The sequence below is a fragment of the Melanotaenia boesemani genome, chromosome 12 (assembly GCF_017639745.1).
Source record: "Melanotaenia boesemani isolate fMelBoe1 chromosome 12, fMelBoe1.pri, whole genome shotgun sequence".
NCBI classification, from domain to species: Eukaryota; Metazoa; Chordata; class Actinopteri; order Atheriniformes; family Melanotaeniidae; genus Melanotaenia; species Melanotaenia boesemani.
Genome location: NC_055693.1, coordinates 3,104,708 through 3,118,243, shown reverse-complemented (window position 1 = coordinate 3,118,243; position 13,536 = coordinate 3,104,708). Strand labels below are relative to the sequence as shown.

The window sequence follows — 13,536 nt, the reverse complement described above, 5'->3', positions numbered from 1 at the left end:
TAAACGGGCAAACAAAGTTTAGTATTTTTTTATTTTATTTTACCTTGGAAAGGGCTCAAAACTAGTATTTAAATGTCTCCAGACACCCAAGAAATCCCTGTATTTAACACCCTGATTCGATCAGAGTTAATGATCCTGCTGGACTTGTTAGTTTTATTAATAAATTGGCCACCCCACACTAACTTCATTAATAATAATAATAAAAATAAAGTTTCAGTCAAATCTTTACTAATAATGGGTTTGTACCCACCTTAACCCATAAAGGCCAGACCCATGAAAAAAATGGTAAGAAAAGCCCAGTTTTTTTTAACATGAGGTCTTTATTTGGCCCTTTAAGAAAATGTAACAAAACAATTAACTTTTGTGGTTTTCTCCTTCTGGGTATCTATTATGAGACAGAAGACACGTTTCAGATTGTGTTCCATAGGATTTTAAGCAAAGTTTATACCATAAATTGAAGCAAAATGTCTCAGAAACTGTATGTGACAAATATGTCACGTCGGGTTCTTATGGGCTAAATATAAAAAACAATATGACTGTATGCAGATAAATAAGGAACACTGTTTGATGAAGATGAACTGGCCAGTAGGTTTATTACCAGCTTCTGGTATCAGTCAATGTGTGTGTGACCATTTTAGGGCTCCCCGAGCAGCAGTGGTGCAGCTGCTTGCAGTGCAAAAGGCTCTTCAGTTTAATCAGATTATTGTATATTATAATAAAAAACTTTTTATAGTTAAATTGTTGCGAATTTCTAATCACAATTTTTTTTTTATTAAGTATTAATGTTTGTGATTGTGTTGCAGCACCTCAGCTTTTCTTTCCTAATATTCATTCAATACAGTCTCATAGTTATTATCCACATTAATCCCCAGTCATCTGCGTCACTCTCATGAAGGAATAATCTACAACTCTATTAAATTTAACTTTGAATGCTTATAAAGTACAGAGTGTCAAATAGCACGATTAACCTCCAATTGATTCTGACAGTGTAATGATCCTTGATTATAGAGCAAAGAGAGTCCTGATGACACTGACGTGGAAGGTTTTGTTCTTCTGCGTCTTTCCAGCGCCGCTGGCCCTTTAACAAACACGTCCTGGCAGCGATGATTGAAAAAATGTGAATGAAATCCAGCCATTCATAAAAATAGGTCGCTTCCGTGCCGTGATTGGCCAGACGGCGCCTAATGCATAAGTCATGAACACCAAAGATGCTATTGGCTACCTATTTGACTGACAGGCGTCATCCACCAATCAGCGTTCTCTCCTGCGTGCGGCTTGAGCCCAGGGGAAAAGCGACCGGGCCATTAACGAAAAGCTCAGTCAAGTTTTGTGAGTCGAAGGAGAAGCATCAGTTCACCAAGTGCGCAGACAGGCACACGGCTCTTGTCACGCTATTTTCTATCTCTGGATATTTCTACCGCCTTTTTCAATATTTGGACATTTATAAGCACAAACAAGGTAAGCTGCAGGGTTTATTTAGGCAGCAACTTGGTTTACGAAGCTCTTTAAAGGTTTTTTTTGTCGCGCACTTTAGACTACGAAGCAAAGCAACGCCATCTTATTAAAAGATATTTACTTTGGCAACCATTTTATATCGATTTATATTTGCAGGATTTAGTCTCCCTGCGTGGCATTAAAACCCTGCGAGTGTTATATTTGACCCCTGGTTAATCTGCGTAGATGTCCGCTTTGGTTTTTCAGCGCTGTCGGTAACTGTTTGTGTTTTTATGAATGGACGGGCCGTTTTTTTCCCCTCGGTGCTTCCACACGGATCGAGTTTCACTTCATTGAGAAAAACAAGGTAGGGTGGGGGAAGGGAGGAGAAGGAGGTGGTGGCAAGGGGTGTCGGGTGAACAAAGTCCCCCCTCCACCATTCATACACACACAAGTTTAGCCGGAGACGATCCACGTTGATCGGGTTGGAGTGGTTCTGAATTGCGCTGATTCCGAGTTTTACAGGTATTTCTGTTGACCGTGAAGCGGGCATAGGTTAGCCGTCTATTGTTTGGTGCGTTTAAGGACTTCTTCGCGCTGTTTTTAACTAAGTAAATGGTTCAACTTAGTTACGACGTTAACGGTGAGTTTAGAAATGAACTTTTTGAGCTCAGTTCAGATTGTCACATGAAGTTAGAGGACTATTTGACCTCAAAACATAACAATACAACAACAAATTGATCATTTTTAGATAAAGTAATTTTTATTCATTTATATAACTTTTTCCAGCATTTCTTTAGTTAGTTTCTGTGATAGTGGAGTAAAAACATTTAAAGTTGTCTATAGCAGTAAAGTTGTGTGAGTACAGTGAGCTTTAACAGTGTCTGTAATTATTACCCAGCAGCTATCCTTTTTTTCATCATCCATTAACAGAAGATCGTGAGTCATATCACTCAGCTGAAGAAGAAAGAGGGAGAACTTGTAGTATTTGTCCATGGGTGGGGCCTCTGCCAACTGTAACATCAGTATTGTCACCCAACAACAGCTTGAAGCCTCTTGAAGACGCTAATCGGCTCTCTGACCAGGCTCCCTTTTTCCATCTTGTCTGGGCGGCTTTGTGATGCAGAGCGTGCCACAGATTCTGGAGAGTGGGAAGATCTTTGCAAGTGTTTTACTCGAGATCTTCAAGCAGATTATAGTGGAAAGTAGTTCCTGCAGATGGCCAAAGTGTGTGTGTGTGCAGCTTATATAACTGTAATACATGTGCTCCTTAATGACTGTGTTTACATGATTTTTAAAGAGGTGTTTGTTGGTTAAATAAAGGGGCAGACAGGAGATGGTAGCTTCAGAGTGATGCAGTTACATGTAAACATGGTCGAATGAGGCCGAGCGCTCAAGGTGAATTTAGACATTGAATTATTGTTTTTGAGCATCTTTCTGACATTTCTTATGCTTTTTTTGTTTGTTTTTCCAGTGACCCAGAAAGTGACGCTGTCACTTTAAAGCGAACACCCCCCCTCCCCCTTAATATTGGAACCCCTCCCCCCCTTACCCCACCACCCCCCAACCACGCAGATAAACATGGACGGATTCTACGACCAGCAAGTCCCATTTATGGTCCCACCCAGCGTAAGTGGACACATCCCTCCCTCCCTCTCTGTCTCTGAGTATCTCCACATCATGGATGGACCTCCTTGTGCATGACTTCTCCTGCTGATGCTCTGATGTTTCTTCATCTTTCTTCCCTCCCAACAGCAGCAGTCACATGTGGAGGAGCCGTTGCATGGCAGGCCTCTAAACGACAGGAAGAGGAAGTTTGTTGACACGGAGCTGGCGCAGGACACAGAAGGTAGCGTCACCGACACGAACCAGTGGTCCGTGTGTTTGTGTTTACCCTTCACCCTTAACACCGTCCTCTTTCTGACTTCCAGAACTTTTCCAGGACCTCAGTCAGCTGCAGGAGATCTGGATTGCAGAAGGTGAGATTAAATTAGTCTTTTAAAGCTAAACTTTATTTATATGTGTGTATAAGTTTTTAAATGCTGCAAAAGGACACCAGTGAATTTATTTAAAATCATAAAAAACTAAAAGAAAAACATTTAAAAATAAATAAATAAAAGACTGGACTGTAAGAAGAATAACTATAAATATAATTGTTATTAATATTAGTAGTAATAATAAGCAGCAGTAATAGAAAAGTAAAATGATGAACATTTTAATATTAAATTAAAAATGTATTTAGTATTTAATAAAATAAATTGGATAATACATAGATAATAAAATAATGATAGATAGATAGATAGATAGATAGATAGATAGATAGATAGATAGATAGATAGAATAGTAAATAAATGAAGGGAAGCAGTTTAGCACCCTCCCTCTGGGATAAATATTTTCCGTCGTCCTGTCATTGGGCATGAAGGAGTTAAGTTGGACCAAGTTTAATGGTTAACTGGCTGAAATGAAGCAACTTCTAACACTAAAGTTTAACTTGGTGTGAAGATGAAATAATATTTTTCATGAAAGAAGAGCGAAGCCCTGCAGATGACAAACATCCAATCAGGACTATTTTTATTTTATTGTCTTCACTGTTTGAATGTTTGCTGATATTTTCCTGCATCTTTACAGCCCAGGTGCCTGATGACGAGCAGTTTGTCCCAGATTTCCAGTCTGACAGCTGTAAGTATCTGATTTCTCTTGTTTACCAGTCTGATTCGGCTTCCTCTGCGCTCCACAAAGAGCTCCTTTTTCAGTCTCTACACCACAGCTCTGGGAATGGCCGCTCTCTCCTCTCCCTCTCTCCCTCCTCCATTTTGAGTTTAATCAGCCGATTGGCATGGGGCATCACATGAGCCAAGCTCCTAATCTGATTTCACACTTTCCCGCACTCAGGCCCTGCTGCTGCTGCTGAACTGGGCTGGATTCCAGTGGATAGAGCTGCCTGTTACGGTTCTCTTCCACAGAACTTTTACATGTTTTTGCACAGTGTTCAGGCAGCAGCCTGAGGGATATGTTTGGACTATTCCCAGTGAGGTTTTTTATAACCCCCCTTCACTCGCTGTCCTTGTGAGTTTATGTTTTGGTCTGATGTGGGAGGTGGAGACAGGGTGTGGTTCTGTCTTTGTCATGGCTGGTTAACGTAGCCCAGAGAGCTGCAGAGGTGTTAGAACGGCCCGTGCTCTGGCTGCAGGCCGGAGTTTCACCTTCTTATTTCTTTATATTTTGTCAACAAAACGGTAAATAGTTGCAGTTATTTACTGAAGCATGTGCAAACATAATGCAGAATATGAGGTAAAAACAGAGTTAGTCAGATTCCAGGGAGCTTGAAAGTGATTTTCTTTTCCTCCTTCAACACAGTCTGAACCTTTAATTTCTTTCAGTAGCTTTCAGGAAAATTCCTCCAGGATCCTTGAAGGACTTTCCAAAGCTCTTCTTTGGATGTTCCTGCCTTTTGCTCCGTTCTCTGTCCAGATGATCCCACACTGCTTCAGTAATGTTGAGGTCCAGGTTCTGGGGAGGATCTCTCCCTCAGACCTGTTTTCACAGATCTTCAGTCCAGTTCTTGGGTCATGTGACCTACCTCAGCCTTTTCTCCCTGTTTCCTTAAGAATGACTGCGTTTCCATGGAGACCATTTCTGATGAGGCTTCGGCCAGCAGTAGATGGATCAGCTGAAGGTGGCAGGTCCTCCGTCAGGTCTTTGTTGGATTTCAGATCCTTCTCAGCTGCCGTAGTGTTTTCGTCCTGACTCTTCTTCTGACCTCCACACCATGCTGAGATATGCCAAGTTTCCAGCTAACGGCTCTTCTCACTGTGTTGCTGCTGAAATCCTATTTTTCACCTGAGTTTGCTGTTTTTTGGAAAAGAAATTGGAACAAATAATATTTATTTGTGACAAGCTACTAGTAACAGATTCAGAGAGGAGTGTTACGAGACTTAACAAACAAAAAACAGAAAACCGTATGAAGACTTTCAGAATGCTGGAAAACTGCTCCTCAAGGCTTGCCACGGCCCTCTGTATGTCTGTACGGAGTTTATTAATCCACCAGAGGAAGCAACTGTGCCTAATCTCTCCATTAGTTACTCCTCTGTGTGAGGAGTGTACACAGGGGTGCTCACGTGCACATTGTTAGCCCTCAGATCCATCAGCATGCCAGCTGATTCATCCAGCTCCCGCTCCTCTGTGCTCGGGGATCTAGTTTCTGCGTAGCTATTATGTGGCGCCCCGGAAACTGCAGCCAGTGTCTAATGGTTACAGCACGGGGGGAGAAAATCATTCACCGCCATTAGATTACAGCCGCTCTGATTCATGAGTATTGGTATTGGCCGGCCCCTAATGGGAGTCAGATGAGAGGTCTGATAGCTCCCATGCTAGCGCTGTGCTACCTAGCGCTGGTTGCTTTTGGGGCAGAGTCGGGCGTCGTTAGGGCTGATGATAAACAGCCGCTAAGTGTCTCTGTCAGTCGGGGGAATACAGACATTGTCCATGCGTCCATTTATCCATCAGGTCCAATGTGGTTGAGATAACTGCTGCACTCTTGTTTATGGCTTCAATTAGCTGATATCTGGAGTTTATCTAATGCACTGTACTCTGATCCTCTGTCTTCTATCGTAGTAATGTTTCATGGCCCGCCACCGGTAAAGATCAAACGAGAGCTGACTCCCTCCAAAGAGCTCTCCCCCTGTCGCCAGGACAGGAGTCCCATGCCCTACGGAGAGAAGTGCCTTTACAGCTACAGGTATGGGCCTGCAGATCAGCCTCAGATCAGCTGTTTGCTCCTGGATCATGCTAACCATGTTGCAAATTCATCCACAGTGCCTGTGACAGGAAGCCCACCCCCGGGTTTAAGCCATTAACACCCCCTTCCACGCCGGTCTCACCTTGCGGCCCCACCAGCACGGCAGTAACAAACCCACTGAGTGAGCAGACCCCACCTCCACACCCCCATGTAGCCAGTTCAGCTCCAGGCCCACGTTTGCTGCAACAGCCTCACAGCCAGCAAGGCCTCGCAGTCCCCAGCCCCCCCTTCGCCGTGCCCTGCACCCCCATCAGCCAGGATGCAAACAGCTTCTCACCTGATCACAGGTAAGCAGCTGCTTCAGCCTCTTTCTTTATCAGTTCCTGTACCGGGAGTGTTTCTAAATCATCCTCATCCATGTTCAGGTTCCAGAGGCAGATGTCAGAACCATGTCTACCTTTCCCCCCCTCCGAGAACCAAACCCGGCCCCAGTTTTTACCGCAGCCCCCCAGCAACAGCAACCAGCCACGTGATGGCCGGCCGCCGTACCACAGGCAGATGTCAGAGCCGCTGGTGGTCGTGCCGCCGACGGGGTTCAAGCAGGAGCTCATCGACCCGCGATACAGCGAGCAGGGCGTCCCCGCCATGGGCCCTCCATGCCCTCCCCCACGCCAGGCTGCTTTCCACCCCATGGCCATCAAGCAGGAGCCCAGAGACTTCTGCTTTGACTCTGGTGAGTAGATCTGATGCTGCAAAGAGCTGCGTAGCCGCGTTAAATCAGACCTGCATCAGCAGCGCCGCTGATCCGGTCAGAATAAAGATGTGTCAGCTGATCCATGGAGGAAAGACTTTTCTATCCAGCATGTCGACACTCATTCTGAGGGTTTCTGGGGTGGATGTTCTTCCTGTTCATGCTTGAACCATGTGGTCGTTAGATGACGTGATGAGTTTCAGGACAGTCGTAAAAAATAGTGCCGGCAGACAGAACTGTTATGACAGCTAGGTTTTTTATAGGATTATCGATAACGAGTAAAACGGGGCGTCACTAAAAGCTGAAGTTGTCTGTAATGTATGAGAGATGGAAAAAGAATCTGTCCACGGACATGCAGCTACTGGTCTGATCAAAGTACCAATTTCAGTTTCTCCTCCTTAATCATTCTGAATTCTTTTAAAATTTCAAGCAGTGTATTTGTTTCACATACCGATCGGTTCTATTTCAGCCATGTTTTCCACTAAACGTGAGGTTTTTCTTTTAAATAAACTTTATTGAGTAAAACGAACTAGCCGTAACAAAGTGTAGGATTATGTTAGGTTTACGAACAGCTGACGCAACCTGCATGCTAAGGAAGTATTTTTTTATTTAAAAAGGGACGTATTGGACATGACAAAAAACAAAATGTAAATGTGCAGGGTTAGCATTACTGCTAATTTACATCTGGTGTCCATTGGTCACAAACTTCAGCGATACATAAGGTACACACATAAAAAATTACAATCCAGTTGTAGTAAATATTTTATAAAGTACAAACTTTTAAGTATTTCAATTACACGAGGTTTGAATGTAGTATATATAATAATAGTAGATAAAACACATTTCAGAGTATGTTCTTTAACGCACGCCGCTGGGAACAGCAACCAGCATAAACCTCAGTATCATTAGTATGTTTACATTAAACACATTTATTCCAGTCGGACTTTTAATCCAAATACTCGCATCCATGTAAATGCAGTTACTGACCCTGAAAAGGTGAAAAGGTTATTCCCATCTTGACCCCTTTAAACAGAACAAATCATTTAGACATGCGCAGAATTGTCCGATTTTCCAGAAACAGCAGAAGAAGAAACTGTGATGTAAACAAACACGGCTAATTTATTGCTGTTTTCCAGAAGGACCCGTTCTGTTTGGTCCTGTCTTTCCTTCCTTCCACTAGCCATAACAGAGGTTTGTTTGTTTTTTAAATAAACTCGAGTAAGAGGAACAGGGACATTACACTGACGTACAGCTAATGTACTGAGCATTTGTTTCTGAAAACATTCTGGACAACCCACCCATCTCGATCCGAATGACTGATCGGATCAGAATCTTCTGATTGGTACGTTTACATGAAGCATTTTCATGTAATCAGAATCCTTGTGTCCATGTAAACGTGGCTACAAACCGTTGAAAATAACCTTCGGCAAACAGTTTGCAAAGAAAAGACGACAAGCCCCGAAATCGGTGGATATATTCAGATTATTGGGAGTTGAACCAGCAGCCGTAATGTGAGCTGGCCGAGGTGAGGAATGTGCCCGACCATGTTTGCTCTCAGTGCTGACACACGGCTGTGAGTTTTAACATGAAGCAGAGGCTTGAACACACAGGTGCTCATTTCACACACTCCCAAAGTCTAATCCTGCTTCATCCCTCCACGGTCGAAGCCAATCCAGGAAAAGTGGGCCTTTCAGCTCACCGTAAACCTCCAAGGGCAAAGAGTAAATGGGTCTTTAAGCCACATGGAGAGAGAAGCTCCTCGCTGAGCCTACCTGGAATAGATGTAGGCCACTTTCCTTGGAGGACAGAGTCCATGCCAAGAGGCTGGAAATTCTCACATTATGGCCCCACGTCAGCAAAAAGCCCCCACAGAGAGGCCGTTGGCTTAAACTGCATAAATCAAACCAACCAGAGCGGCTGTCAGCAGGTTGTTTAGCCCGGACGCCCACTCGCCCAGCTGTTGTCTTCCCTCACTGTCACGTATGTACTCTGATTCCTCCTGCGCTGTGACATGATGTAATTACAAATCCTCTTAGGCTCTTATGGCCTTTAAATACCCGCGTCACGATGCCTATAGATGGAGTGAAGGTTACCCTGAGATGGAGAAATGAGATCCAAACGCCACTTCTTTTTTCAGGAGTCAAGTCACATGACTTAATTCTCTAGACAAACTAAACATTTCATCTTTTTGGAATTTTTGTCGGGTTTCTAAAGCAGGCTGGATGCAAACAATAATAAATGTTGCTAAGATGTAGGGTATCCATGGAGACGGCCCCGCCCTCCCTCTCACTGCAAGACGTGTTAAAAATATTCCAGGTTTCTCATTTAGTCCAAACACATTGACAGCAATCAGATCAAAAACACATTTTTATCTTTCTCCATTTTTCATGAAATCTTTAGTTTTAACACAGTTTGTGTCAGAAATGAGACGGAAGATCATCGCACTCAGCGTCAATATTTACATTTTCATTCAGGCCTCGACTACAATAGTTCACATTTATGTCGTTTTCCTCCTTAAAGTTTGATAAGTTTGAACTGATTAAATCTTAAATAATTGTAAATAAGTCAAATGAAATAACTAAAACCTAAATAATAAAAATAAGCTAAATTCAAATAAGTAAAAAAAAATAGACAACTTGGATAAATAAAAATAAAGTTAAAACAAGTAAAACTTGAATAACTAAATAAGTCTAAATTAAATAACCTAAATACTCAATTTAAATAAAGAAAATAACTAAAATTTAAATAAGTGCAATAAGTCAAAAAATTATTTAAAAAAAATCTAAAAATTAAAATAGGAAAAAAATTAAATAAAAACTTAAAACATTAATAAATAAAAGCTGAATAAGAAAAACTGAATAACAAACATAAAGATAAGTTAAACAAATGAGCTAAAATAGCTAATAATTAGACGAATAATCATTCGTTATATGTACATATGAGCTTAGTTTCAGTTACCTTTTTATTTTTTACCCACAGTCGGCGGTGACAGCAGTCCCGACCGTTAATGTGAAGGCTGCGTATTTTCATCTAAAAACTTTTTTCTTTTTTTTTTCTGATCAGAAGCTTCTGGTCTAAATTTAAACCTCTTTGTCTCTTTGTTTGCAGAAGTGCCTAACTGCCAGTCATCGTTCGGGAGAGCCGGCAGCTTCTACCAAAATAACCATGAAAGTAAGTTCAGTTCTGCTTTCCTCTGAGCATGTCCACATGGTTAAACTGCTTCTCTGGGTAAACTGCTCTGCATGCAGATCTCCGGCCTGAACGTTCCCTCTGTTTCCTGATTTTCAGGCTTCTCCTTCGACAGAGACCCTCAGCTGTACTTTGACGATACATGCGTGGTTCCTGAACGGTTAGAAGGTAGGTCGTTCAGCTCCTTTCTGTTCTAGCCACTTCAGTCTCCACCAGGAAAAAAAAAGTCTGATCCATCCTCCCCCACTTGCAGGTAAAATAAAGCAGGAACCCACGGTGTATCGCGACGGACCTCCGTACCAGCGCCGCGGCTCCCTGCAGCTCTGGCAGTTCCTGGTCACCCTGCTGGACGACCCAGCCAACGGCCACTTCATCGCCTGGACCGGCCGTGGGATGGAGTTCAAGCTCATCGAGCCTGAGGAGGTCAGTCGGTCTCCCCTCCCTGAAATCGCCAGGTGTGTTCCCATGTGAGACTAACCATCTGTGGCTTTTTCTTTGTCCTGTGTGGGTTCAGGTGGCTCGCCGCTGGGGCATCCAGAAGAACAGACCGGCCATGAACTACGACAAGCTGAGCCGCTCGCTGCGCTACTACTACGAGAAGGGCATCATGCAGAAGGTAAAGGCACGTTCACCGTTTTCTAATTTTTTCTTTGCTCCTGGAATGGTGACGGCACATTAATTTTTCACAGTGGTCATTCAGGGTTTTATTTCAAATAAAAAAAACAACGTCTGTCTCTTCTCAGGTGGCGGGTGAGAGGTACGTCTACAAGTTCGTGTGCGATCCCGAGGCTCTGTTTTCCATGGCCTTCCCCGACAACCAGAGGCCCAACCTGAAGGCCGACCCGGACAGCATGCCGGGACTGGACGACGACACGGTGCCCCTCACGCACTACGACGATGCCGCCGCTGCCTACCTGCTGGACGCCGGCGAGCAGTGCGCGGCGGCTCTGCCCTTCCCCGATGGCTACGGCTACTGAACAGGCGCCGGTCCCGACGCACAACACACATGCACATGCAAACACTCCCAAAGGCTCTCCTGACGCCCGCTCTAAAAAGAAAAAAAAAACAAAACCCAGAAGGCGAGAGAAGAATCTGCAAGGGGGGGAAACCCAACGGGGGCGAACTATACTCTTCATCTCCGAAAGCAAGGCCAAAGGCCTCTGTTGCCATGGAGACCAAACAAAGTGAGGTCACAGACCACCCCCCATTTGTTCAAGACTGCAAGAGTTGCGTCTGATTTTGTGACAATCTGCGTTTTTACAAAATGCAATCAAGCAGCTCTGTTGCCGCCCCCCATTTCCACGTCGCCACATCTGAACTACCAGATCCGTGAAAGGGCTTTAATTTGCAGAAACACAGATTTACAAAAAACACCCAAACATGCAGCACATTCAAAAACACACGTTTTGTCTGTAGATAGGACGACATGCGCTCAGGTCTCTGGGCCATTGCTGTATTCCAGACTGCTCTCGTGTTCATGGTCCTGTATCTGCTGACGCCCCCCCCCCCCCCCCCCCCCATTACTGCTGGGTCTTCAGAGAACTCCTCCTTTCTAAAAGGGATTCAACCACCAGTGCACCACCACCTGTCCACGTCAAAACCTGAGAAGTTCTGTAAAATAAACTTGCTCCTTTTTTCTTTTTTGTATTTCATTGGGGGGGTCGATGCGTCCTCGGCTCGCCCCCCTGATGAGCGCCAGGACGCTGCATGCAAACGCAAAGTGGGACACCTCTCTGCCAATCAGCCGAGACCTCTGCCTCTGTCTGCATGGTGTAACCGGTCCACAGTCACATATCGCTTTACCGTCTCTGGACAAAGATATTTGTGATATTCTGCTTTTTTTCTTTCATTGTTTCTGAACGAGGCGAAAACAAACTTATATAAAATATATATTTTTGCTATAAGGCTGCATTTGTTTGATTTTATGTATGGGCTGTATAGTTGAGGCTCTTTAATGGCTCCTTTTTAAATGCTGTTTGTCCTGATGATGCTGCATACTGCTTCTGTCAGAGGGTCTGGATGAGAAAGTGTGTGTGTGTGAGTGAATGAATGGGTGTAAAGGCCAGAGTTCCAGCTAAAGGCCGTGGTGAATCTGATCTGGTCCAGCCCCAGCAGAGACAGTTTGCTCCTGTACAGGCTTCAGTCCCCCCCGCCCCACCTTGATCCTCCACAATGTGTTTCTTACACTGCTGAGTATCTGATAATCTGTACTGGGTACAATAAACGCTCCTTAATGCTTCACCGCCTGCAGTCCTGCTGTGTTTCATCATTTTCTCTCACCCCTCCCAGCAGTCAGCCGGTCAGCTGACTGGCGGCTGGGTCTGGCTGCCTGACCCGGCTCATTTCTGAGTCACATGCCTCTCCTAACTGCTTCTGGTACATTTCTGGATAAATTTCTACTCTTTCAGCCTGTGAAAAATGTGCTTGGTAGGTGAATGTTGAGATTCTCTGACTGGAAACTAAAACCCAACACATCCAGAACCAAAAATGTAAAACAAGAATTTCTGGGTTTATGTATTTATTTAATTTTGCGCCAACGGTATAAAACCAATATTATGGTTAAAACAATACTGGGTACACAAAGTTGCTTGAAGCTTATTTAATTTATGTACTCAATAAGATCTGACTGAGGGTGCAGAGTCATAAATAACACACTAAAGTCTTTTATGAGCTAAGTGAACAGAGTCTTGATCAATGATAACTGATAAAGTTTCAGTGGAGTGATATCCTAATCATTTCTGGGTGTGAAGTTCCATATAATTATTATAATACAGCAATTATTTTGCTTAAATAAGCAAGACTTTCCCTATAAAATCCTACTAAATTCCATACTATTCCTTCAGCAGACTGATAACAGGTCATTTTGCAGTTTTTCTAGTTAATGTTTACAATTTGGTCCATAGTTTTAAACCTTGGAAAAGTTGTGTAAGCCTGGAAATAATGAGAAAATATAAAGGTTTAAAACCTGTTAAACACAAGAAATCAGATAAAAATAAACATTTCTGCAGTGAATTCATGAATTAAAGCATTACAAAGAAGCTCAGATTTCCTGTTGTTGGATCCCTTCATTGAAGGCGACACTCAGGTGGATTTGATTGACGGACTCAACCTGAAGCTGTTGTTTACCGGCTAGCAGCATGAACATGATGGTATCAGACAGAGTGAAAGAGTTTCAGCTGGACTGCAGGTTTATGAGGATTTAATCAGGTTTTGTTCAGTGAGACAGAAATTTTGCTTCATCTCAGAAACAGGTTCCAGTAAATAAAGACATAAGCCTGCAGAGGATGAAGCCACACTTGAGGAAGAAGCATGAAGCAGCTGATGAAGTGGTGAGTGTTTGGTCAGGTGTGTGTGCACCAGCTGAGATGTTTCAGCATCTGATCTTCTGCTGATGATTCAGTCAGTTTCTCTCCAACTGAAATGT

General features: G+C 43.5%; 1 protein-coding gene across 5 annotated transcripts; it reads left to right on the top strand.

The window, feature by feature from the left end:
- The first annotated feature begins 1,310 nt into the window (after positions 1-1,310).
- On the top strand, positions 1,311-12,349 carry etv5a (ETS variant transcription factor 5a). 5 transcript variants are annotated; one of them, XM_042001968.1, is made up of 13 exons: positions 1,311-1,458; positions 2,909-3,063; positions 3,193-3,283; positions 3,366-3,413; positions 4,063-4,113; positions 6,049-6,172; positions 6,250-6,519; positions 6,598-6,905; positions 10,032-10,094; positions 10,212-10,280; positions 10,366-10,535; positions 10,627-10,734; positions 10,856-12,349. In XM_042001968.1, exons 2-13 carry the CDS (start codon positions 3,016-3,018, stop codon positions 11,087-11,089), a joined length of 1,584 nt encoding a protein of 527 aa, XP_041857902.1. In that variant the 5' UTR covers positions 1,311-1,458; positions 2,909-3,015; the 3' UTR covers positions 11,090-12,349. The 5 variants fall into 5 exon arrangements, with proteins under 5 accessions (XP_041857902.1, XP_041857900.1, XP_041857905.1 ...); XM_042001966.1 differs by having other exon boundaries at positions 3,190-3,283; XM_042001971.1 differs by having other exon boundaries at positions 1,312-1,458; positions 10,627-10,728.
- Positions 12,350-13,536: the final 1,187 nt, after the last annotated feature.

Excerpts from the sequence above, each read along its gene's own strand:
- etv5a (XM_042001966.1), top strand. The coding sequence starts at position 3,016 with ATGGACGGATTCTACGACCAGCAAGTCCCATTTATGGTCCCACCCAGC. Across the intron at positions 4,114-6,048 it reads AGATTTCCAGTCTGACAGCT|TAATGTTTCATGGCCCGCCA; the intron begins GTAAGTATCTGA and ends CTTCTATCGTAG. Across the intron at positions 10,735-10,855 it reads GCATCATGCAGAAGGTAAAG|GTGGCGGGTGAGAGGTACGT; the intron begins GCACGTTCACCG and ends GTCTCTTCTCAG.